Source organism: Macrobrachium rosenbergii, chromosome 42, assembly GCF_040412425.1.
Source record: "Macrobrachium rosenbergii isolate ZJJX-2024 chromosome 42, ASM4041242v1, whole genome shotgun sequence".
NCBI classification, from domain to species: Eukaryota; Metazoa; Arthropoda; class Malacostraca; order Decapoda; family Palaemonidae; genus Macrobrachium; species Macrobrachium rosenbergii.
Window position 1 is genome coordinate 57,194,183 of NC_089782.1, and position 26,286 is coordinate 57,220,468.

The window sequence follows — 26,286 nt, forward strand, 5'->3', positions numbered from 1 at the left end:
TCTGGCGGCGCGGGAACCCCAAATGGCGGGTCCTCTCGCACCCAGTTCAAACAATTCCGAATACCAGCACAGCGGAGGAATCAAGATGGCGGGTATTTTCTTTTTAGCACAAAATTCAAAACAACGAACGAAACCAATGCAGGTATCCAGATTTTACTCTAAATATACCAATAATGCATAGCGTTTTACGTTAAGGATGGAAAACGAAATTACCAAACAACGTTGTGTCTTTTGTTATTGTATTTTCTGCGGTGAAAACGTCCGTTTAAGGAGTGACTTCCATCAAAATGAAATGGGTCTGTGGTTCGGACGGGACCAAATTTACTTTACTGAAAAAAATGTATTTTATGGCAAAGTTACTATTTCCGTTCGTTCGCTATTTCACTGACACGGTGTTTTGAATGATTCCCGCTATATGAAAACAATAACGATCGGATACGTTACCGGACGACTTAACTCGAATGCTCCGAACGCGGTAAAAATGCCCTTTCTCACAACGTTACAAATTATGACTCGTTCTGCTTTCGATGCACCCTTTCCTACCTACGCTAATTCTCAATATACCTGTTATTCTAACTATTCTTCTTATTGCTTATTATTATGCCTGGCTCCTTGTTTGGAAGAGTAAAATGGAATTCAATATCTGACTTTTATCTTTGGAATTAATGTAATTAATTTCCTTTTCTCCAGTTTCTTTCTCTAAAATTTACTTTAGATTCTACGCAAGGTAGTCAATGTTACGTGGGTGTCTTGGCTGATCAGTTATTGGTTAATTTACGTAAAGTTTCACGGCCCTGCATGCCAAGAATACACGTAACCTGTCTCTTGAAGCCACGAGTTAACCTCAAAGACAGATGTTAATTAATCAAAGGTCGCCAGTGAAGGGTAATTAACCTTAACAAAGAATATTCAAGGAATAAAGACTTTATGATAAACGTCACCAACTGAGGACGCAGAAAAATCTCTACTTGTTAAGATGGTATTAAATACAAAGACGCAACAGTTCTCCCCAAACAATGAGCGCTAGGCACAACAAATACCAGAGTATTAAAAATGACTTGCTTGCCTAAATCCCCGAGACTTACTGGGATAATTTGGCTAACGCTAAACAATATAATAATTTGACTTAATCTAGACTTCGTACCAGCGGTTACCCTAAATGGTGGCTGGAGAATGAAACAAAGAAAGATTGGGAAATACAGAAAAGAGGATAAAAGAATGGACGAAGTTTTGAACAAAAACACAGACTTTACCTTAGGACGAAGCGTTGTCGCGCATACAACGGACGATCGGAAGTTCCGGGTATTGGTTCGTACTTCACCATTCACTAATAAAATAATAGACAAAGGCGGTGACAGAGCCACCTTCCAGACGTTTGTTGGCTTCGGCGGCTGGTTTCTCTCTGTCTCTTGTCTGACCAGCGCTGGGTCAAAACAGGCCTAGTCATGCCGTAGGCGTCTATGCTCTGTTAAAAACATTCGCCAAGAGAGACAGGTAGAAAGGAAAAAAGGACTTTAGGACCACCTATTCTTAAAGTTGAATATGGAAATTTCTCCTATGGAGTTAAATGCCTAAATGCTACCTATTCCTTTCTCCAATGGACGTTAAAGTTTGAACTGAAGACGCTCCTAATGCGGACAACGGCTTTTCCCGGTCTTGGTCAGGCTGATATTATTTACAATCAAATGTTACGAGGGCGAACAGCAGTAATATTTATAAAAAGATGTAAAGAGAAATAATTGGTTGTAAAAATATGTAAGCACTAACTATGAGAGAGAGAGAGAGAGAGAGAGAGAGAGAGAGAGAGAGAGAGAGAGAGAGAGAGAGAGAGAGAGAGAGAGAGAGAGATTGTCCTTGTTGAAATATCTAGTTAAATTATTTATGCATTATTACAGAGACAGAGAGAAGTTATTCTTATGTTAGATATCAAAAGATGGAAATTCAATATTAAACTAACTTTTAGTGAAATTAAAGTTACTGTTATTTCATTTAAAAGTTAGCTTAATGCATTACCCTTAAAAAAAGAAATAAATGGTTGATGTAAAACTATAGGAGAGTGTGAAGATTAGTATACTATTTCTCTCTCTCCCCATTCCACCAATCTATTTTTAGAAGTCTTCCCAACCTTGTTTTTAAAAAGTTCTTTATTCTGTTTCTTTGTTCTGAAATGCTCTATGTCTCTGTTTTAGAATGGCGCATTTACAGTTTGTAGACAATGCAGTAAAATTAGATCAATTTAAAATTATCTACTGTACAGTTAAAGACATACAGAGAAACAGTAATACATAGGTTGCTCTAACTACAAATGAGAGAGAGAGAGAGAAATAACAGTTGTCCTTACTTAAGAGAGTGAATTATTGTGGACACAGAGAGAGAGAGAGAGAGAGAGAGAGAGAGAGAGAATTAAGTAAGAAACCTTTGACCCGCTAATCAGCAACACTCCCCCTTCTTGTCATTTTAAATCGACATATCTGACAACTTTGCCTTCAAGCTCCTTACAAAATATGAGGGGAAGATATTTGTTTGTTTAAAATACTATCATATACGAACATTGTAATTACAGTTATTTTATTATTATTATTTAATCTTCTTAATAGTTGAAAATTAGTACTTATTAGGTAAAAAATTTATTAATCATACAAAACAAATAAACATATACATGTACCATAAAAATTCTCTCATCTCAGTAAAAGGGAGAGAGAAATTATTACTTTTATTATTTAATGTTATTTAAAGCACTTGGGAAGCACAATTTGGTTCATATTTAGGGTTTAAACACTAGAAATAAGCATTTATTAGCATTTTTAGTGACTCCTACCAAACATCTGCGATTCCTCCTGTTCAAGGTATTACTGTATATGAAAGGCCTTGATGCTTGCCTACTCTCTTTGGTGATGACAGGGCTAGGAGATAAATAATCTTCAAAGTCAGATCCCTGCCTGACGAATCTTGCAAGGGCAATGAGTCAAACTCCTAAGGACAAGAGTCGTGTAAAACTCAGGGGACCTGAGTTCCCTGGGAGGACAAAGATTGTTTGAAATTTCTCAGAAGCATGGAGAACTCCCACAAGAAGAGACCTACTCCCCTTAGTCTCAAGACTATATCCCTTAACAGATGAGACAGAGAAAAGCTTCTCATGGTGAAGGTAGATTAGAAAGTCCCCTACCTGCTGAAGAGTGGCTCTGATTGGAAAGATATCCTGCCTACAATAACAACCACAGAAGATGGGCAATTTCCCCTAGCGCACAGCTGCTGAGAATTTCCTGGATAACCAGACATCTCCTTTGCAGTCTGGCAAGAAAAGCCTCTCACTTGGAGGAGATGCTGGGTACTCTCAGGTGTGAAGTGCCAGGAATTCTACAGGCCAGTGATATGATACCTCTTTGTGTGGCTGATACAGAAGATTGTGCCACAGGGAAATCTCTCTAGGGCCACAGGGAACAGAACTAGCAGGTCCAGACACCACTTATCATGTGGCCATTTGGGAGCCACCAGAGTCAGTCTGAGATTTGAGGTGATCAACTGACTACTCTTTGTGTCAGGAAGTGTCAGAAAAGCATGGGTTGTCTCATGGGGCCAGAACTATTGAGCAGAAGACTGGGAGCTTCCTGTTATGCCAAGAGGCAAACAGGTCTATGCTTGGGGTCCTCCAAATCTTTGATAACTTCTTCGCCACACAGGTGTGTAGCGATCAATCCATCCCTATTACCTGTCTGTCAGCTGAGCTTGTCTGTCACTTCATTCTGAGACCCCGTATGCACCTGCGCCATCAACCAGTGCAGGGAAAGAGAAATCAAACCCTTTCTCTTATTGATGTATGCCACTGCCGCAATATTGCCGCTCATCAACAACAATGAGTGTCTCATCACTCAATCCTGGAATTCCTGAATGGCTAATAAAGATGCCTTCATCCCAAGATGCTGGGACTTCCTCTATCCTAAAGAGGAGGGGGCCAGCTGAGCCCACAGGTTTTGCTTCAGCGCCTCTGAAAAGCCAGGGGCCTTGTGGGACTTTGCCTGGTGTTGGAGGATGTTGTTATTATCCATATGCAACCTCTCCACTGTAGCATCTACCTTGCTTCAAAGGAAGAGAGTAGACTGCAGAGCCAGTCCATTTCTGAATGCCAATACCAACTCTGAACCAATACACCTTGGGAGTTGGGATAGCACTGCATCCTGCAGGTTTGCTATCTAGTGGGCTGGGTAGGTGATCACCCTACCTCCAGACAGTAAAAGTCTGTTAAAAGAGGCATCTTTGTCCAGAATACGACACCCTAAAAAGTATGCCCCTTTCGCCACCATGAAAGACCAGAGGTCTAGCCAGGAAACTGCTTGGAGCACTGCTGTCCAAAATCACTGCCCCCACCTACAAGAGGGGACCCCCTCTGCAAGGAGGTCCAGCAAATGGCCAAGAGACAAATAAGTCATGGCAGGATCTACCTGCAGTGTCGGTATGGCACTGTCTATAGGGATAGAGTAGTTCCTCTGACAAGCCTGCATAGGAAGTAGCTTACTTGATGTACTGGATCTGACCAAATTCCCTCATCCAGAAACGAAGAGAATTCACCTGATCCAAGACCCCTGCTAGCAAGTCAGGATCACGGCAAGCCGATCAAGGGCCTGGGTTCTCTCTGAGTGCTCATTTGGGTCTTGATGGCTGAGACTGTGTAGACCAGGCCATAGTCCCTTCCTCGAGATCAGTCTGGTCACGGAAGAGCTGAAAGACCTGAAAATGTCTCTGCACCTTGGGGGTGTCCAGGTCCTGGGGCAAAGGACTCTTGGGTTCCTCCAGTTCCTGGTCCTCCCAAGAAGCTCCCTGTGCAGGAGAGAGAAGCTTGACAGAGCCCCCAAGAGACAACTCCACCACTCGGGTGTATAACCTGTCCAGTCCTACGACCAACCTAGGAACACAGGCCTCCATGAGAGAGCTGGGATGAGAGTGCGAACACTCCCAATCTCAGCCCCTGTACCTGTCTGACCCCACTTCTTAGGAACACCCAAACACAACACAGCGACCGGTGAGTGGTCTCAGGCACCTTTGCCCAGCTGGGTAAAGACGGAGCCTTCACCAGGGAGAATGAACTCGCTCACATGAACATGGGAGAGGGTTGTCCTGCAAAAATGTCCCCATGCCTTCCTAGAAGCCATAGCTTCTACAAGAGAGGAAGGCAAGACAGGGCACTTCCTCTTTACTGGGTCAGGGTAATGGGCTTGCATCACTTTCCTAGGACCCCAGACCCATTCACATAGAAGAATTGGGGGGTGCATGAGAATGAGCACCCACATGCTTAATTCTCTCATGCTCACTCTGGGTCTTGTTGGCAGGGTATACCACACTGGTAGTATGGGTACCCTGGCTGCCTGACCAGCCTGGTACACCTGGGTTACACCTGGGTTCCAGGAAACCGTGGGTAGCGGGTGCATCTGAGCATAAAACAATGGATACAGTGGTGAATGTGGCAACACTAACAAGGGCCCTGTCATTCTTCTCCAGAGAGGATGACTGACTGCTAGACACCTCCTATACTTCTTGACTTTTTCTTCCAGCCCAGTCCAGCCAATAGGTCAACCCTGAGGAGGCATGCAGATGAGATCTGCCGTCTGGGAGGAGGAAGATTACTCATCAGGACATAATGTCACAGTTGGTGCATGTGGAGATACAGTGTAGTTGGGGGTAATCAGAGAGCTAGCAGAGGCTGTGACTGTTGAAGTCGTAACAGTCACAGTTGTAGGAGTCACTGGGGTCACCCTACCAGTAAAGAGGTGACCAATCAAGGCTGAGATGCTGGACTCCACCAAGAGGCCCAGAGAAGGCCACAACCCCTTGAGCTTCTCAGTTTCTGACACATGTAAAAGAAGTTGATTTGTGCAAGGCACTTAGAACTCTCCCATAAGAGTGAAAAGAGGCCTAAAGAGAGATGCCAGAATGGTCATCATCTCCCCCCGGTAGCTCTCCAACAATCAATCAGCGGGATTCAGCAAAGAGAAAGTTACTTCATTATGGATAGCAACAACAGGTGGAACTTTGGTAAGGAGAAGAAAGATACTGAAGATCTTAGGTGCCACCAGCAGAGTATTATCCTTTGATGACACCCAGAGAACTCTCTCTCTCTCTCCTTCCTCAAGGCAAACTTGAGCCATTGTCTAGATAGCCACTCTTGGCACTCTGTACAAGGACTAACTCAGTTACAAATGTGTTTTTCATACAAGGAAAAGAGTATATGTGGATCCACCTGTTCTGAAGGCAGCAACCCGTTACAACGTTTGTCCTTACAATGACAGCATTGCAAATTTACAGGCTTCCTGGGATAGAAGATGAAAGCTTAGATGGGTCATGGGTTTTGCTAATTTTCAGTAATGCCACCACAGAATACTCAAGAGGAAAACAGAAATTTACTGTAAGTAAAAAAAACAGTAGTTGTCGGATTAGAGTCAGGAATGATGTCCGCACACAGTAGCAGCCAGAAGCAAAGTGGTGTGCAGACTGACAGGTAAACAGGACTTCCCCCAGCCTCTTAGTAGTCAACAACCTTACCAGTAAATTTAAAAGGCCATATCCAGCTTGCACTTGAAGCTGAATTCTACGTAAAGAATGAAGGTTTGCATATATGTAGGAACATATGTCTATCATGAAAGTGGAAGGAATTAGGATTGCCAATATACAGTATTTCAGTTTAGAGTAATTACTTATTGATCAATATATGATTCAGACATACACAGATGGTCTTTAAATCCCCCACCAAATAACAGTCTAGGTTGCTGGGAGTCATAGGAGGTATTCTACTCAGCTAAAGAAAGATTTACAGGCTGCTCTATGAGCAAGAGCTCCGGCTGGCATAATGACAGCTCACGTAAACAACAACAACAGCCAAAGATGGTTGGTGTGGCAGGACTGTTCTACAATGAACATAGCATCTTATAATTAATAGGTTTGTATGAAAAACCTGCTTTGTATTATAAAATCATTACTTTTAGTTGTAGCAGCATAGTTATAGCTGATGGAAATGAAGGGTATACATTAGTTTAATATATATACAGTATTCTATAAAAATCTTTCATTGGTTAGTATTGGTAGCTGCTCAATCAAACATATATCAAAGATTTCTAAAAAGTAACTGGTAAATAAACAACAAAAATAAGGCTTATTGTACTGTAAACGACAAATTTATTTTCATAAGCATGAAACAGTATCTTAATGACAATGTACAAATTGTCTTGATATAATTCATTCTGCAAAAATATGTGCATAACTTGGATATCAGACACCATAATTGTACTGAGTTGTTAAACAGCTTCAGTAGAGTTGTTCCTCAATTAAAAAAGTTAAATCTTGCATAATTCAAATAATGATTCTATGAAACTGAAAGTCAAACTGGGGAACAAATTTTTACCAGGCACTAACATTAGGATTCAAATCTAATTTAAAGAGTATTTTACTTGTGTCATTATTCACAAGTCACATTAATCCTCATACATATCAACTGTGTTTCTTCTTATCTGGAATACAGTATTATCAGCACTAATGAATTTTTTTATAATAAAAATACCTGAGTGGTGATGATAAATCTCTTTGTGGAAAGGATGTATTCTACATATTCCCAAATGATGTTTGTGGCTGTCTTCATCATTAAAACATCCCTCCCGGGTACATCCATTAAAATGAACTTGCTATTTTAAATTCCAACGAAAGATGTAATTAAATGATATTCACAGATTTCTTCCCTTTGCAATGGTATGTCTACTGTATAACCTTCCCAGCAAGTCAAAGATAATAACAATACCTGCCATAAAATCAGAGTAATTTTTTACTTATATCCAGGTATATACAATATTTAAAAAGTGAAAATCTAGAGCTAAAGATACTATACTGTACTCAGAATTGAAAGGCAAGAGAACAGTAGTTTAATCCCCTCTCAATTTTCCAACAAAAATAAGAAAGCTAGATTAACTTTTAATTATACAGTATTTTAAAACTCTTTATCCATTTACAAAAATTGCTGTAGAATACTGGAGGGCAAAAATGTCTTGTGTTGTTAGCAAAATTCTGTGATCTAAAAGTCAAGAACTTTCAAGAAAAGATGAAGTTTTAGTTCATTAAAAACAATCCTACTACACACTGCCAATGCTGACATTACTGTACTACAATCAACCTTCTTTTAAAACAATTCCAAGGTAATATACATAATTTGATATTTCCTGATGGGATGCAGACATTGCTGATTGAAGGCTGTGACTCTTTCCCAAATTTCCCAAAAAATCTCACTGCTTCTCTCAAAATTTACAATTGAAAGAATGAAACATTTTATAGCCGAGCTAATATCCATAAGTAAATTTCTGGACACTTGCTATCACTGTCTGTACATCAGCCTAGTGTTCAATAACAAGAACACTTTAGAGCTCTACAAATAGTCACATAAAACAGAGTATTTTAAGATAAAGTTCAGTACAAAACAATGAATTACAAGTAAATTAAAGGTTGTTACAATTCCATCAACTGAACAATCTTTGGTTGAGTAAATTCCTTAACAAAAAAGTTGTAAATAGAATGTAAAAAACCAAACAGCTAAAATACAACCTTTAGTTGCAGGATACTCTATAACAAACCCTCAAGTGTTTAAGTCTACCTTACTACAGTACAGAGTTATCCTGCATACCTGTGCATGTCTTTACAATGATAAAGAATCTGGCCAAATAGCATTGCTATTTCTTCAGAAGTACAATTGTGCTGTAGATGAAGCAAGTTCATTCTGAACTTTCTGGAGCTGATGACTAAATGAATACAACCACAAACATCTCCAGAAGGTCTGTATGCAAAGAGAAATTTAAAAAAGTCTCTACAGCCTTATACTTGCATGTTTCTGTTTACAAGCCTAAAAATAGCATTTACCATATACCTCTTAACAATCAATCTTTTGGCACTTTTCCTGGAACATTCTCTAAAAATCAAGAACTGCTGGATACTAAAGTAAATCCTTTTCCTTTTTTTTATCTTATCTAATACAGTAACACACTTTTCAACATTTAAAGGCATCAAGAAAACTAAACATTTATCCCAATTCACCCAACTTACAACTGCAGCTCAAAGATGAATCCTTTCCATATTTTAATTACTACAAAATACATTCAATCCTGGCATCATAAGTACAGCATACAGGTCCGATTTCCCTAATTCATAATCCAAAATAACAATCTTTTAATGTAATTTGCAAAAGTTTACCTAGGCATCCTTATTAATGTCAGCATATTAGTTTTAACAAATCTCAGATTGTTACCAAACCACTTGAAATATGCGCACCAAATCAACTACCCTACCTTAACTATTTTTATGTGGTTCTACCTAAATATCACTGTCTACCCTGACATCTATTCTTAACAATCATTCCCACCCTTTTAATAGACGTTTTCCAGGGAAATACAGCAAGAACTACTGCTGTTGTGCCTGATTCTGTGTTATATATACTGGTTGGCCTCCAGTCTGAAAAAGGGGAAAAAGTATTAGCTCTCAATGTTAACACTGGAAATCTCTTAAATGACTAGAACATAAAAAATAAATGAAAATATAAATCTTTATAATAAAACTTATTTTTTAAAATACTTAACTCTCTAATGTGATAGCTATCAAGTTCTGGACCAGTGATGACAGAGTAAAAACATAGCAATTTTTATCTAGTTCATCTAATTATACCATCTACTGACCCATCACTTTCAGGATTAACTGTGGTTCATGCATTTACTGTCCTCAGTTTTGTTTATGTCCATATGAGTGGGGAGGCTGGGGAACAGGAAGAGAGGTGTGGCAATTTATCACAACAGAGGGTTAAGTATTTAACAAAATAACCTTTATCATGCAAGTTCTCTATTTTTTAAATAAATCTTGCCTCTCAATTAAGAAACCATTCTTAGCCTGATGACAGTGAGACAAAAGCCCTGTGCCTAAGCCTGCAGACCAACAATGGTAAAGAATGAAGACCCTCGCCTAACCATAATCAGCGCTTTCATACTCCCAAAACTCAACAATTCCTAATTGGACGAGAAAACAAGAGCAGAACTACATTAATCACTCAGGATATGAGTTTTCCTGCTGAAACAAGGAATGAAGGATATCTGCCATCTTCATACTGAATTTCTAAATCCTTTAAATAATGCAAGGCAAATAATGAGTTACATATCCATTGTGCTGCATTTACAACCTTCTCCTGAGAGAGGTTTTCAAGGAAACTAAAAGAGGATCCATAGCTCTCATGTTGTGGAACTTGAACTTAGAGGTAAATAGGCGGGATCTAGATTGGCACACACTTCCTTGACCAAGTTCTTAAAGAAGAAAGCCATAACATTCTTGGACATTGGACATCTGTTCTTCTGGGGTTAGAGAAAAGGTTCTTTGTGTTATATTAGAGATCCCTAGACTTTGCACATAAAGCAAGAGCCCTCTAACTAGACAATGGGAAGCCTCCCCTCCAAACTCTGGAACCAACGAGGACAGACTGGGTACTTCACATGAACAAGGCAGAACTAGATTCTTGAAATGATTCTTTGCCCTCAAGACTAGCAAAAATGAGAGGACTGCTCCTTGGGATGTAAAGCCCATATTCCAGGAGAAGGCCTGAAGGTTACTAAGCTTTTTAACAGAGGCCAAAGCCAAAGAGAATAGGGTCCTAATTGTCATGTGCTTAAGAAAGGCAGTATTCCAGGGTTTGAATATGGACATGCTCAGGAACTTTAGCACTTTGCTTAAATTCCCTTCCAAAAGAGCATACTGGATATTTCACAATCTATCTGGAAGGAGCATATGGCTTCCTTAATGTCCACTGACAAAACATTGGTATATCAGAGGTAAATCAAGAATTTAATCCAGCAGAGGAGGAAAATCAGGGAAGCACTCTCTGCAAGGCCACCAAGGAGTCACCAAAGTCATGCGAGTACCCACAGCTCGACAGAATTTTCCTAAAACCTTTTTGATCATAGCCAAAGGGGAAAAGCTTAAAGTTCTATACCAAACCATTGGATCTACCACCCATCCTAGAGGACCCTGTACTGGCAAGCAGTAAACTGGCAGATGGTTGCTGAATTTTGTAGTGGACAGATTCAAAAGTGTGGTACCCCACAACCTCCAAAAGTCTTCACAGTGCAACATCCACTCTGAAGACAGACTTGATTCTGATCTGCCACAATAGTCATCCTCCTGGTATAAATTGTGGAAGGAAAGAGACGCTCCTTTCTTCCACCGAGGTGAGTCTACTGCTTGTAATGAGAAACAAAGACTCTGACTCCATGCCTCCTTGGTTTCTCAATTAAATTAATGATGTGGTGATGTCCAACAACAATGCCACCTTCCTGCCCTGAACTAGCTTTCGGTCGATGTGTCTAAATACAATGTGGGGGGTCTGGGCTCTGGAACTGAAGGGAGACTCCTTGCAAGAAGTAAGGTCAGTGGCTCCACCACTTCAGATGTTCCTCCAGCTCCTTGGGCACTGGGACCTGGAAGGAATCTGGATGTACCCTCCTATCCCAATGCTGCTTGAGATGAATTTGGATATGCCTCATCCTTAACCTGGCTCCAGGCACCAGCTTCTCTAGGAAAGCCATGTGACCTAGGAGCGACAGCCACCTATTGGCTGGCAAGGGAGCGAAGGACAGAAATTCGTCCAAGACTGATGGAAGTTATATGAGCACTTCTTCGGGGAAGCCATGAAATTGTCGGTATCAAGGATCATCGCTTGATACATAATTTGAGCCACAGTCAGGGATGAATTCAGAAAGTTTACCATATCCCAGGTACATTTGCCACTTTCAGAAGAAAACACTGGGCCTAAGGATGCCCTCCAGACTGGACACAAGAACCACCCAGATGTCTAATTAGAGTAATACATGAATGCCGATATAGTGGGCCCATTTCCTCTACTAGGCCTAGATTTTTGTGAAAACTTACGGGTGGGACCAAGACTGAAGCACATCCCCAAAAATTGAAAGACTTTTCTTGGAAGACAGAGCAAAGATATTTCCTAAAGCTGGGATGAATCAGTATATTAAAGTATGCATCCATCATATCTATTGATATCATCTAATCTGTTTTCTGTCTAGCAGCAAGAACCAAGCTTGATGATTCTAAAGTGAATGGAGTCAGAAAAATGAAAAGGTTCAACCTGGAGATGTCCAAGCCCAGTCTCTATCATCCTGAGGTCTTTGCATAATTGTATAACCCAGGAAAAGAGGCTTAAGACTGTCTCCACTGTTGCTTTCATCAAAAGATAGTTTACTTCTTACTATTGGAGCTCCTCTTCACTGTGTAGATATGAGGAGATGTCCACTGGAGAAGCTGCTAGAGGAGGCTGGGAGATAAAAGGAAGTTTGTAACCTTCCCTCAACACCTCCACCAAAAAGGGATAAGTCTCCAAAGACTACCACACCAAATAAAAGAGGGCCAGGCTCCCTTCTAAAGGGGCCTGAGAGCTTGAATCCTCACTTCTAAGAAATACGTGGATTTTATCCAGGATGTTTAACATCCTTTCTGGATGCCCAAAAGAGCTGGTTTGAATGAACGGAGGGCATACTTCCCGGCCTAAATGAATTCTTATGGTATTGAAGCAAGAGAACAGGAGGCTGCCTACACATATGAGAGTGACATAGCAAAGACCTGGTTTCTCATTCTCTACTTCTTGCATGATAATGCCTGAAGCCACTTAGCTGTGGACTAGGTGAAAGAGTGAACAGACTCTCCTACAGCTTCAGATACTGCTTTGTCTATACACTTCAAAAAGTCTACAAGGTCATTACCCAACTGTTGCTTCTCCAGAGGAAGAGCTGAAACTATGAGAGAGAGAGATAGAGATATGTAGCTTTAGATTATGTCTTACATGGATGAAAACAAAAAATTTGTCCCTGTAATTGTCAGCAATGTACAGGGGTACTCATTAAGACAATTGTGGGTTATAACCTACATTTTTGTCAATCAATGGCAATGGACATTGTTTACTTTATGAACTACCAATGTCAGATGCTACTCTTGTGATATTCTCTCCAAGTTCATAACTTTCAAAGCATAGAAAAACTACTAAACTTTGAATGTTGCTTGAATCTAAATTTTATTTTCTTCTTTTTACCTTTCTAGTATCCAAAGTAATTCTTTATAATACTGCATGATTTGAAAAAATGCATACTAAATATAGAGAATGCAAAGTATAGAAAACGGGAATTCATCACAGACTGAGTTAAATCAGGAAGATAGAAATAAGTAGGAATACTTTACAAGTACGAGCAAATAACCTTGTGATTGTAAGACGAATATATGGTAGTTAATTACGAGAATACTCTGGATAATCAGGGAAGGAGTTAAATGAAGAGTTTCACCTTCTTCCTCATGTTCTTTTGTTCTTTGAAAAATTCTTACTGGCAGAACAGACACCCGGAGCAAAATTTTAATGCAAACATCAACAAAAATTATGCTCTACATATTAAAAAGCATCTTACGAACAAATCAAGATATGAATGGCTGTTCGAACATACTCATTCGTAATTGGGGTAGTGTCTAGAAACTATACATACATACATACATATAAATATAAATATAAATATATATATATATATATATATATATATATATATATATATATATATATATATATATATATATATATATATATATATATATATATATATATATATATATATATATATATATATATATATATATATATTTATATATTTGGGTAGTCTAGAAACTACACATACATACATACATAATATATATATACATATATATACAAAAGCCAAGTCAAAAAGTCCTTCAAAGAAGGCATCGTGCTTACCCCATACAAAAATGGGAATAAAAGCACGTTAAAAGAAAAAGAAAGAAAGATATATATAAATATATATATATATATATATATATATATATATATATATATATATATATATATATATATATATATATATATATATATATATATATATATATATATATATATATATATATATATATATATATATATAGATAGATAGATAGATAGATAGACAGATAACATATATGTACTTGTATGAAATTTCTATCACACCATGATTTATATACAATCATGGATATTAAACAACATTTGCAGCTTCTTGATTGCATATAAATCACGGTGTGATAAAAATTTCATAATAAGAGCTGCATGTTCCAAACGTACCAATTAGCTATCATGGTGAAGGTGGGTTAATACCGAAGCTAAGTATAATTTCCCTGCTCTTGACGGGTAAACAAATACAGCAGATTTGGCATTAATTTATATCTCTCTTGATGGCTCAGTAGGTAGACTGTCAACTGGAGTTTTTGGAAGGTAACTGTGTCGAGCGGTCGAGACCTGGCAGTACTGACGATCCATTTATCACTTATAAGTTCCCCTTCAGTGATAATTCACCATCGGGGATACTCCCAAAGTAGCGCAAATTGGATATTAAATGGCATTTGTAGCTTCATGAATGTGTGTACATATGTATATAGTATGTGTGTGTATATATATATATATATATATATATATATATATATATATATATATATATATATATATATATATATAATGTATGCTGTACAGTAAACTCCCTCCGTATTCAGGGGGGATGCATACCCCACCCTGAATAGCTAAAATCTTCAAATACTTAAAACCCTTCTAAAAACACTTAGAACTACCTATTTTGATAGTTCAAACACAAAAAAATCCTCTAAAAATGCTTAAACATGAGTATTTTAATAAATTAGTTTTATCATAAAAAGTGCATTATCATTTACATTCCTTTTGTGGTTTTTATCATTTTATTTTCTTAATTACCATGTTTTTAACTTGTTGTTTGTTAGCTTCACAGAATAAACTGTTTTTGTATGAGAGAGAGAGAGAGAGAGAGAGAGAGAGAGAGAGAGAGAGAGAGAGAGAGAGAGAGAGAGAGAGAGAGAGAGAGAGAGAGACTTTCCGAAGGTCGATGCTACCAGTTCCCAACCAATCGCAGGTAAGTGCCATTTGTCAGAGTATGACAGGGGCATAACAGGTGGTGGCAGGCGGTAAAAATGAGACACTTCCGGGTCTGAACCCAAGCCGAAGAGGGAGTATGAATGTTGTACAGTAAACCCCCCGTATTTGTGGGGAATGTGTACCACAACCACCCTGTGAATAGCTAAAACCTGTGAATACTTAAAACCCTCTAAAACACTTAGAACTGCCTATTTTGATAGTTCAAACACAAAAAAACTCTAAGAATGCTTATACCTGAGTATCTTAATAGTTTTATCACAAAAAGTGCATTTAGTCATGAAAAAGATATGAAAACACAGTAATTAGTGATTATTTCTCAGTGAAAAATACTGCGAATGGGCGAATTTTCTGTGAATAATGTGTATATATGTTCCATTGAGAAATCCGCGAAATGGTGAGTCCGTGAATAGTGAGAAACGCGAATACGGCAGGTTTACTGTAGATTGTAGAGATAGGTCTTTGGATAGGGATAAATGGTGAAGGGCTTTTGGTGATAGGCTTTTGGAGATAGGACACTGATTGGGGATGTTGGTATCTGTGATTGCTAGGCAATAGATTGCAATCTTGCACTTTTTGAGAGTGTGGTTACTATGTCGTCATTTTGAATGTCAGTTTTGATCAGTAGGTGATTCAGGGAGGAGTGATTAACAAGTTAACGGGTGTTTTTACCGCAGTTTTCGACGAATTATGTATTTGGGTGTTTTTAAGTGAAGTGCGGTTATATCTAGTGAGTGTCAGAATCATCTCCCTGATGCTAGGGTGCGAGTGAAGAGGAAAAAAGTGTTTTTCTCTTTGAGTTTTCATTTTAGTGCATTTAAAAAAAATTGTTATCTCTCTCTTCTGTTTGTTTTTCTCTTATGGAATTATTATGGAAGTGGAATAGGTTATTTATATAGGTTATTAAGAGTTTTTCTTTTCTTCTCCTTTCCAAGCTATTCTTAGAGGTGCGGTGTGTAGGATGTAATGAATGTTTAGCTTACTTAGCTTATTCCCTGGGTCTCTGCTTAATGCCCGAAAGAGCTGGTTTGAATGAACGGAAGACATACTTTCCAGCCTAAATGAATTCTTGGGGCACTGAGCCAAGAGAACAAGAAGTTGCCTAAACATATGAGAGTGACATCGCAAAGACCTGGTTTCTCATTTTCTACCGTCTTCTTAGCTGCAGAAATAAAAGGGGTTCGGAAGAAGCAAAGCTTTTACAGCCACTTAGCTATGGAGTTGGTAAAAGAATGAACAGACTCTCCTACAGCTCCGGATGCAGCTTTGTCTATAAACTTCAAAAAGTCTGTGAGGCCTTTACCCAACTGTTGCTTCTCCAGAGGAAGAGCTGAAACTATGAGAGAGAGAGAGAGAGAGAGAGAGAGAGAGAGAGAGAGAGAGAGAGAGAGAGAGAGAGAGAGAGAGACTGATCTGTAGCTTTTGATTATGTCTTACATGGATGAAAAAAAAAAAATTTGTCCCTGTGATTGTGAGCCATGTATAGAGGTGCTCATTAAGACAATTGTGGGTTATAACCTATATTTTTGTCAATAGATGGCAGTGTACATTGTTTACTTTTATGAACTTCCAATGTCAGAAGTTACTCTTGTGATATTCTCTCCAAGTTCATAACTTTCAAGGCATAGAAAAAATACTAAATTTTGAATGTTGCTTGAATCTAAAGTTTATTTTCTTCTTTTTACCTTTCTAGCATCCAAAGTAATTCCTTCTAAAACTGCACTATTTAAAAACTGCATACTAAATATAGAGAATGGGAAATATAGAAAATGGGGATTCATCACAGACCGAGTTAAATCTGGAAGATAGAAATAAATAGGAATACTTTATAAGTAGGAACGAATATTCTTGTAACTGTAAGATGAATACATGGTAGTTAATCATGAGATAATCAGGGAAGGGGTTACAGGAACAGGTTCATCTTCCTCATGTTCTTTTGTTCTTTGCAAAAATTCTTACTAGCAGAATAGGCACCCAGAACAAAATTTGAATGTAAACATCAACAAAAATAATTCACTACATATTAAAAAGCAAATTACGAAAAAATCAAGATATGAACAGCCGTTTGTGAATTAGTTTTGTTTCATAATTTAATTCAAGAATTCATTAAGTTTTGTGTTATTTTCAAGTAATAGTAAATTTTTCAGATTGTGAATTCTAACTATAAATTTTGAATTTAAAAATAAATTTTTGTATTTAATATTTGTAGAAAGTGTTTCATTTATTGACCACCAGTGAATAGTACTGATTGTGTGTGCATAAGGCAAAGTGATAAACATGTTTTGTTCTTTTAGTTTTGCTAAAGTGAGTTAAGGCCATGGAAACCGTTAAAGTTGCGTGATGGGGTGAAGCCCTTTTTCTCTAGAATATTTCTTGTTTAACTGATGATACCTCACACATATTCTGATAAACTGAGTTTGATTTATCAAGTGATTAATAAGTTTTTTTAAGGGATCACTGTTACCTTTAGATTACTCAGTCGTAATTGCTATTGTTATGAGAGTTCAGGTATCTGGCTGAAGTGAGGTAAATTTTTGAATTTTGAGATTAGTTGTGTAATAACCAGGTACTTAGTGCTTCGGTTGTTGGAAGAGGGATGAGGTCGTTAGTTTGTTTACGGCGCTGTCTATCTGTGGAATATGTGAAGGATTTTTCGGTTTTTGAGTGAGTCTTGAGTCAGAGCTAGTGCCGATCAGTCATTTGGTCTTGGACAGTTTTTTTGTGTGCTTTCTGCGAGTTGTTGGTTTTTCTTGTTAGTGTGCTGTTCTTGTTGTGTATATAGTTCTATCTTTTTTTTATGTTTCCTTGTTTTGTTTGTGTGGTTTTGGGTGCTGTGTTGGCGACCGTGGACGCCTTATTCCATCTTCCAGCAACCGAGGATCAGGGTGAGTGTTGTGTACTGTTTTTTGTGGTTTTGAATTCCGCCACATTATATTTGGCGCCCAACGTGGGGCTGTTGTATAATTGCTGTTAGGATTGTTTGTGGTGGGTAGAGTGAGAGTAAGAGGTCAGGATGAGTGAGATAGAGAAACTGAGAGAGGAACTCCAGGTGGCTAGGGAACTCCAGGGTAGGCTGGAGGAGGAGAATGGGAGGCTGAGGAGTGAGAATGAGGAGTTGAGGAGTCAGTTGGAGGAGATGGGGGTAATGCTAAGGAGTGCAAAAGAAGAAATGAAAGGGGAGATGAAAGAGTCAAAGAGAGGATGGATAAAAAGTTGGAGGGAATGATGAAAGGTGTGGAAGAAATGGTGAAAGGTATGTTCAAGGGTGTTTTTGGAGAAGGGGCTGTTGGAGGCAGGTTCTCTGGAACGTGTGAAGGGGCAAGAGAGAAAGAAAAGGAGGAAGAAGTGAATGGAAGCGTGAGTGATGAAAGTGATGTGGAAATAGGAAGTAAGATACGAGAGAATGAGAGGCAGGGTAAGGAAAAGGGGAATGAAAAGCAAGGGAAGGAACAGAGGGAAAGTAAGGATCAGTCAGGGGAAGAAAAAGGGAAAAGGAAAGGAAACTGGTAAGAAGGGTAAGGAAGTGGGAAAGGTAGGAAAGAAGGGAGAGGGTAAGGATAGTAGTGATAGTGAGGTGGATGGAGGTGAATGGATAAAAGTGGATAAAAAGAAGGAGAAGAAGAGTGTAATGAGTAAGATGAATGTAAGTGCGGAAGTGGACTCTTTGTATTCGGAAGAGGGTATGAAAGGGCAGAGTGAAAGAAGCGAAAGTGAGAGTGAAAGTGAGAAAGAAGTGAGAAAGGCTATGTATGTGAGGGAGGTACCCCGGTGTGAAAGGTATAATGAGTATGGAAGTAGGGATGTGCATGATTTCTTTAGGGAGTATGAAAGGTTTTGTCAGGATAAGTATGGGGAGAGTAAGAGAGTGTGGGCACGAGAATTAGGAGAATATTTGACTGGGTTTTTGCTTGATATGTATAGGGTTATTATGAGTGTGGGAGATGTTGAGTATGACAAGGTGAAAGCTAGACTAGTTGAGCAAGCGAGGCGTATGAAAGCGAGTGTTAAGTATAAGAGGAAGAATGGATTTGATGAGGCAAGAATGAAAGCTGGGGAAACCTTGTCACTGTATGCTTGTAGGCTGGAGACGTTGGCGAGGAAGAAGTTTGGGGATGATGGGATAGATGAATGTAAGGAGTTAGTACGAAAGTTGTTAGAGACAGTGCCAGATGGAGTGAGAGAATTTGTGAACTTGAAGTGGAAGGAGAAGAAAAGATGGACGAGTGAAAGGTTGACTTGGGGAGAAATTTTGGAAATTGTAGAAGATTATGAGCTTGACAGGGTTATAAAAGAGAGCAGAGGTGTGAGTGTAAGGGCTGGGGTAGATGAGAGAGTGCCAGAGTTTGGAAGCTTTAGGGATGCAGTGTTGAGGGGCCCAATGAGAATGGCAGATAATGTAATAGATAGGAGTGTAAGAGCAAGTGATGTGGAGGTGCCAGTGAGGATGAATGGTGGGTTTGTAAGGGAACAACGGGTTGGACGGGTTAGGGATAGTAGTGTACAAAGGAAGGTCGGTGAGTGGAAGTCGAGCGAAGTGTTTTAGATGTGGAAAGGAAGGACATACAAAGAATGAGTGTAGGTGGGCTTTACAGCGTGTTTCAGGTGTGGGCAATCGGGACATTTGGTAAGTGAGTGTACGAAAGATAGGGGTTAAATGCTACAGGTGCGGACAGGTGGGTCATATTGCTAATGGTTGTAGGGGTACCCGAGTGAATGCAATATGTGGCAACTGTGGTAAGAATGGGCATTATGCGAGAATGTGTTCAGAACCGAGAGCGAAGTGTGTCGAATGTGGAATGGAAGGGCATGTATCAAGTGTATGTAGACAAAAGAGGGTGACTGTGACAGCGAATTCGGGAAACAGAATGTGAAGGGGGTTCAAATGGGTGGATCCTCCAGGATGCAAGCGGTGCGTGTGATGCATGTACGTGAGGGGTTGTTGCATGAGGATCAGCAATTTTTTTGATAGAGTATGGTAGGAAACGTAAGAAAGGGAAGAACGTAAGTGAACGGAATGATCGTAAGTTGTGTGATAGGGGTGTGAGGGCCAAAGTGAAAATGAGTGATAAAGCGTGTAATACGGATGAATGGGATGGTATGAATAGAACGTATAGCATATGCGGGTTTGATATAACTGAGTTGACTGAACGTGTAGGGGTGAGTGAACGGTTGGAGATGAGCAAAAGTGTAAGAGTAAGAGAGCGTAGCAGTAATATACGAGTGATTGAAAGCATGAATGAATCGTTGCAAGAATTGGAAAGGTCAATGAGCGAATGGGATGGGTTACTTGAAGAATTGGGGGAGGTATTTGGGAACGAGTTAGAGGGTATAGATGAGATTGTGGATGAAATTGAGAGTGGTAATAATGAAGAAGATAGCGTGAATCTGAGAGAGAATGGAGGAGAAAATGTAAATCTGAATGTTGCTGGAAGAGAGAGCGAATCTGAGAGAATGATTGCGTGCCCGTGAACGCGTTCTAGAGGACCTGCTAGTGAGCATCCGTGGGTGTTGCGTAAGGCAATTTAAATGCAGTGTGAAAAGTGTTGGTTGGGAAATGCTACAAGGGGGGAGAATTATAGAGGGATGAGTGAGTTTTTTAATTAGCATTTCCCAACGTTCTGTGAGAGAGAGAGAGAGATTATTTATTATTTAATAAATTTATTACGCCCAAAGACGTCAAACAAAGTTACATATTAGCAGTTACTTACAGTACATCAGAAATCAACAAGAAAAAATTACAGCATTGAATTATCAGTATATCAGTTACAAAAATAACATATATGAGATCGTATTCCATTATCACAACAACTGCAACAGACAGTTTAGCAACCACCAAAGTGTGGATGACGAGTCAAAATTAAGTCCAGGTGGTCATCTTTGAGTAAATATTGGCAGGTTTGAAGTAAATTTTGTCCTTGAGGTAACATATTCCTGACAGTGGGGCAGAGAGAGAGAGAGAGAGAGAGAGAGAGAGAGAGAGAGAGAGAGAGAGAGAGAGAGAGAGAGAGTGTGTAATTGTCGTTAGTGAGTGTGTAATTGTCGTTAGTGAGTGCTTCGGTTGTTGGAAGAGGGATGAGGTCGTTAGTTTGTTTACAGCGCTGTATGTCTGTGGAATATGTGAAGGATTTTTCGGTTTTTGAGTGAGTCTTGAGTCAGAGCTAGTGCCGGTCAGTCGTTTGGTCTTGGACAGTTTTTTTGTTTGCTTTTTGAGAGTTGTTGGTTTTTCTTGTTAGCATGCTGTTCTTGTTGTGTATATAGTTCTATCTTCTTTTTTTTATGTTTCCTTGTTTTGTTTGTGTGGTTTTGGGTGCTGTGTTGGCGACCGTGGACGCCTTACTCCATCTTCCAGCAACCGAGGATCAGGGTGAGTGTTGTGTACTGTTTTTTGTGGTTTTGAATTCCACCACTGTTAATCTTTCATTTTGCATAAGGTTTGCTACAACCATGTGGTTTTCACGTCATTCCCAGTCTAAATTTCGTAAAGCCTAAGAGAAATTTTTTATATCAGAATTCCTCTAAATAAGCCTAAGCGAGGTACAGTAATTTGTTTTCATAAGTGTGCGGTCATCTCGGGAAAAGACCCCACACTGGCCACTGTCCTTCAGTCCCGGTGTGCATACCAGACAACCTTGAACTGCCAGTCACTGAGCTAGACCCAACAAACCCAAGTGGCTATCAAACCAAGCAAACATTACCCTTTTCCGGGCACATGCAAGCTAGGCTGAGATAGGGAAGTGCAATCTTGTACGCATGTGAGCTTAGGCAAACAATGCCCATGCATGGTAGAATTAAGTTTTGTACTTATATCCAGTTGGAGGAAAAGGCTCTTACTATTGTTGGCAAAATACACACATTTATCAGCCTAACTTACAAATACTATAAGTTTGTAATTTATCCATCTCTCAGCGATGAACTTATCACTCACATAAGCATACACAGGAGTGTACTTCTAAAAACGGCTGGTTCCTAAACAACCACTTTGCATCTGTACGTAAACCTTACCTCCTCGGCACCAGTATCCCAGTGTCTCTCAAAGCATTTCCTTTTTTTTATTTAAGGTTTACTCTACATCCTTTTGTTGGGGTTATCATTTTAAAAGTGTTACGACACTCCCCGAGTTCCTGAACCTAATGCATATTGGGACTCCCCTAAAAATTCCTTATCACAAGGACACCAAGAAATACAACCAGCTACTTCCCCGCGAACAAGCCCACGCCCTATGAGGCAAAACCAAACATTTTTTCAGTGATGGGCAAATGTTCCCCAAACCAAGCTTTAAGATTTACACTGTTAGCATACCAAGTCCCTGCATGAATTTGAACCTACGTCCTATGAGATGAAAATTAAAATCAAACAAACCAGTTCCCCGTGAACAAATCACATCCTACGAGGCGAACCACACTATAGCCGGTCAAGTCCGTGCATGAAATAAAATCCAAATTACATCTTATTCAGGCACATTAAAATTCATTCATCACAAACACCTGTCTTACCCAGACATATTGAACCTGTTCACTCGAACAGCCCAGTCTTTCAGACTTACTGGAACCAGTTCATCACGAACAAACCTGAGTCCTTCGAGACACCCTGAAATTTGAGTCTTTTCAGACACCCTGAAATAATGAGTCTTTTCAGACACCCTGAAATTTGAGTCTTTTCAGACACACAATAAACCCCCCATATTTGTGGGGGGGGATGCGTTCCAGACGCCCCCGCGAATAGTTACAATCCACAAATACTTAGAACCCCCTCTAAAAATGCTTATAACTGCCTATCTTGAAAGTTCAAACACCAAAGTATGCCTAAAAATACCAACCTACATCAAATATACATTAAACTATTATTAAATTACTGTATTAATCTCTGAAATGATATTATTAATATCATTTCCGAGTCATCTTAAACATTTTATCGTTAAAAATATACGTACACACTGTATGGCTTACAGCTGCATGTGAAATCCAGTCCCCCCCCTACGTATTCAGCCACACACATTTTCTTTCATACAGTTACAAGCTGTCCCATTTTCTTTTAGAGGGGAACCACTGGCATTTATACGTAATTCACAAAGAGAGAGACAGACAAAAAATAAAAAAAAAGTATGCACATTTAAAAATTTAATACTAGGTACATATTAAGATTACTACACATGTAAATCATGTGGGTACTCACCAGTGATGAATGTTGATCAAAGATGATGATGAATTAGCTGTGCAGTCCGATGAATGACGGTGAAGATATGACTGCACAGCAAAGCAGAGGAGTTACAACTCATCTGAGGGTGCCTCTTCACCCTCAGGAGGTGCTTTGGAAGGCACTTCTTCAGTTGATTTGGGAGGCACTACTTCAGGTGATTGGGGAGGCACTTCTTCAGGTGATTTGAGAGGCACTACTTCGGGTGATTTTGGAGGCTTTGGAGGGGCCTTCTTTGTCCGTTTGATGAACATGGTGGTAGGCAGCTGCTGTTGCTGCTTTTTCATGGTGGTGGAGGCTTGATTATAGGGCTCCAATGCTAAATCAAGGATGTTTGAAAACTTTATGGAGCGTTCCATATAAGGATCCCATGTTGAAACATACTCCTGTGTATCCTTGATCAATCTCTTAATGTGGGACAGACGTTCCAAAGTCAGGCCGCCCTCCTCTTCCTCCTGCTCCTCCCCTGAACCTGGCGTATCTTCTTCCTCACTGGCAGACTTCGTCAGCTCTTCCAAATCCTGGTCCATCAGGGGGTCAGAGTGGGCATCAATGAGGGTGCCTATTTCATCCTCGGTGATGTCCTTGAAGCCTTCTCCTCCTAGAATCCTTGCCAAGTGGACAGTCTTATTATTGGCCAAATGTTGAATTTCTTCAGGAGAAAACCCCCTGTAATCATGAACACACTCCAGCCACAACTTGTTCCAGCACGTGTTCAGGGGTCTCCTTCTTTGTGTCATTCAATGATTGGTTGATGATGGTCAGACGTGGCAATCATGAATTTATGCCAATAGTCTTTTAGCGCAAATTCACTGTCATTGTCCATTGCATTCACAAGGTGCTGGAGGGAGTTCCCAGTATAGTGTGCCTTGAAGGCATGGATCACGCCTGGTCCATAGGCTGGAGGAGAGAGGTGGTGTTGGGAGGGAGGAACTCAAGCTGCCCTCCTTGTAAGAAAGATCGAAAGGATGGCCAACAGTATTATCCATAATCAGCAACACCTTGAACTCCATGCCCAAGTCGTTCAGGTATTGCCTAACTTGAGGGATGAAGCTCTTATGGAACCAGTACTCTGTATGGACTTTGGTGATCCAGGCCTTAGGGTTATGCATCCAGAACACAGGAAGCAATGTCTTGTTCTTATTCTTGAGGGCCCTGAGGTTTGATGCCTTGTAAATGAGGCCTGGTTTAAGCATGAAACCAGCCGCGTTCCCACACATGATGAGGGTAACCCTATCCTTCTGGGCATTGAATCCTGAGGCTTTAGCTTCGTCCTTCACGAGGTATGTCCGGGAAGGCATCTTCTTCCAGAACAGGCCAGTCTCATCCATATTGAACACCTGTTCTGGATGATTTTCTTGAAGGTCTCCGGATATTTCGCGGCTGCTTCAATGTCTGCAGAAGCTGATTTCCCATGCAAAGTAACAGACTTTAGGTATAACCGCTTTTGGAATTGATGGAACCACCCCTTGCTGGCCTGGAAACCTTGAGGCACTGATGATGGTCCTGCTTGGGGCTCTTCCCCCTCTTCTTCTGCTTCTGTAGGCGCTGGTCATCGAAGCCTAAGAATTCTAATTCCCCTTCTTCAATGCCTTCCTCTGCCTGTACTACATCATCACCTTCTGTAGCAGTTGATAACTGCTGGTAGAGTTGTCGCGCTTTCTCGCGAATGGTGTTGGAGTCCAGCAGCACGTTCTTCCGGAGTCCTTTATCCAAAATGCCAGCGCAGATTCCATCTTCACGACTGTTTTATCCCACACTGTCACAACTGTCTTTGCACTACCGAAGTAGCTCATACTGACAGACTTTCGTATCTCCACCTCTTTCTTCTTTATAAATCTCATTGTGCTTTCATTAACATTAAAATGGCGGCCAACTGCGGAAAAACTTTTGCCCTCCTTTAACATGACAAGAAGTTTCACCTTTTCCTCAAGTTTCATAAGTCTTCTTTCTTTTAGACTCTTTGCCAGAAGTCTTAGAAGGAGCAGGACGTTTTTTAGGAGGAATTTTAGGGCCGAATACTGCTGATGCACAGAGATTAAGAAACCAAACACAAAGATGCGCGATTTCACACGCATGAACTGAGAAGGATGCCGTGGATGTGGTCTCCTAGAATTCCATGTTCGCGAGTTGGTCGTGAATGTTCAGCCAATGAGCGCCAAGTGAACAGCCAATGAGCGCCAAGGAAAATGAATGGCACTTCTGGATTGGCTGCTTTGCAGATGATAGCCAATAGTGTATTGAGTACCATTGATCCTGGGTACACAGCGTCCAGCATCTCGAGTTATTTATATTTGTGGAGGGGTGGCTTGGGTGAAGCACTTTTAAGAAAAACAAATATATGTTATTGAAATTTTGCTGTGTTTACATTAATATATTACAGTACAGTACTGTAATATTTGAAAATGAGTATATCTTTTTTCATCATTCAAAATGTACTTACAGTAGTCATGAATATATACTTAGTATGTACATGAAAATGCTACGTACAGCAGACATAAACATACGTACCCTGCTATTCCTGTTGTCTTACGTATTTTAGATATGCTCTAAGTACTACCTGTAGTACTACGTATCATCCTAAAACATTTTTTGTATGTAATACTGTATTTAAAAATCATCTTACAACAAACATTTCATAAAATGCTCAGTACTGTATGCGCAGAATATCAATGTTAGTATATGTACGCACAATACAGTAGTACCATGCGTATACCGTAGCAGCAAATTATTGGCAAATGACCCAATATAACTCGTTTCATTGCTATCTCTTGTTTGTGTGTTTTGTTTGTACAGTACTGTGGACTAAGAATATTTTTTGAAATCGTGCATTAAGATGTCCTCTGAATGCTCTGCTTCTTTTAAGGCCTCTTGCAAATAACCTACAATTAATGACTGATGAGAAGAAAGTAGACATGATTGTTATGTTAAGAGAGGGCAAAAGTCACGGAGAAGTAGCAGCCCATTACGGCATGACATTAATTGCAGTCGCCTGCACTGAGCATGAACAAGGTAAAATACTCTTGCAGCCCTACCGTACGACCTTCGTTGCCATGTTCAAATACCTTAACATGACAGCGCCTCCCGTCATTCATCGT

The 26,286-nt window shown here is 39.7% G+C and overlaps 1 protein-coding gene across 6 annotated transcripts in view; it reads right to left on the reverse strand.

Moving 5' to 3' along the window:
• Positions 1 to 7,135: 7,135 nt before the first annotated feature.
• LOC136828451 (nuclear transcription factor Y subunit gamma-like) overlaps positions 7,136 to 26,286 on the reverse strand; it is a 338,180-nt gene continuing 319,029 nt past the window's right edge. For all 6 annotated transcript variants that reach the window (XR_010850046.1, XM_067086522.1, XM_067086526.1 and 3 more), the window contains one exon: positions 7,136 to 9,474. Coding sequence is in view for 5 of the 6 variants with exons in the window: in XM_067086522.1 (XP_066942623.1) it covers positions 9,424 to 9,474 (51 nt within the window). In the remaining variant the exon portion in view is untranslated. The remainder of the gene's footprint in view (positions 9,475 to 26,286) is intronic.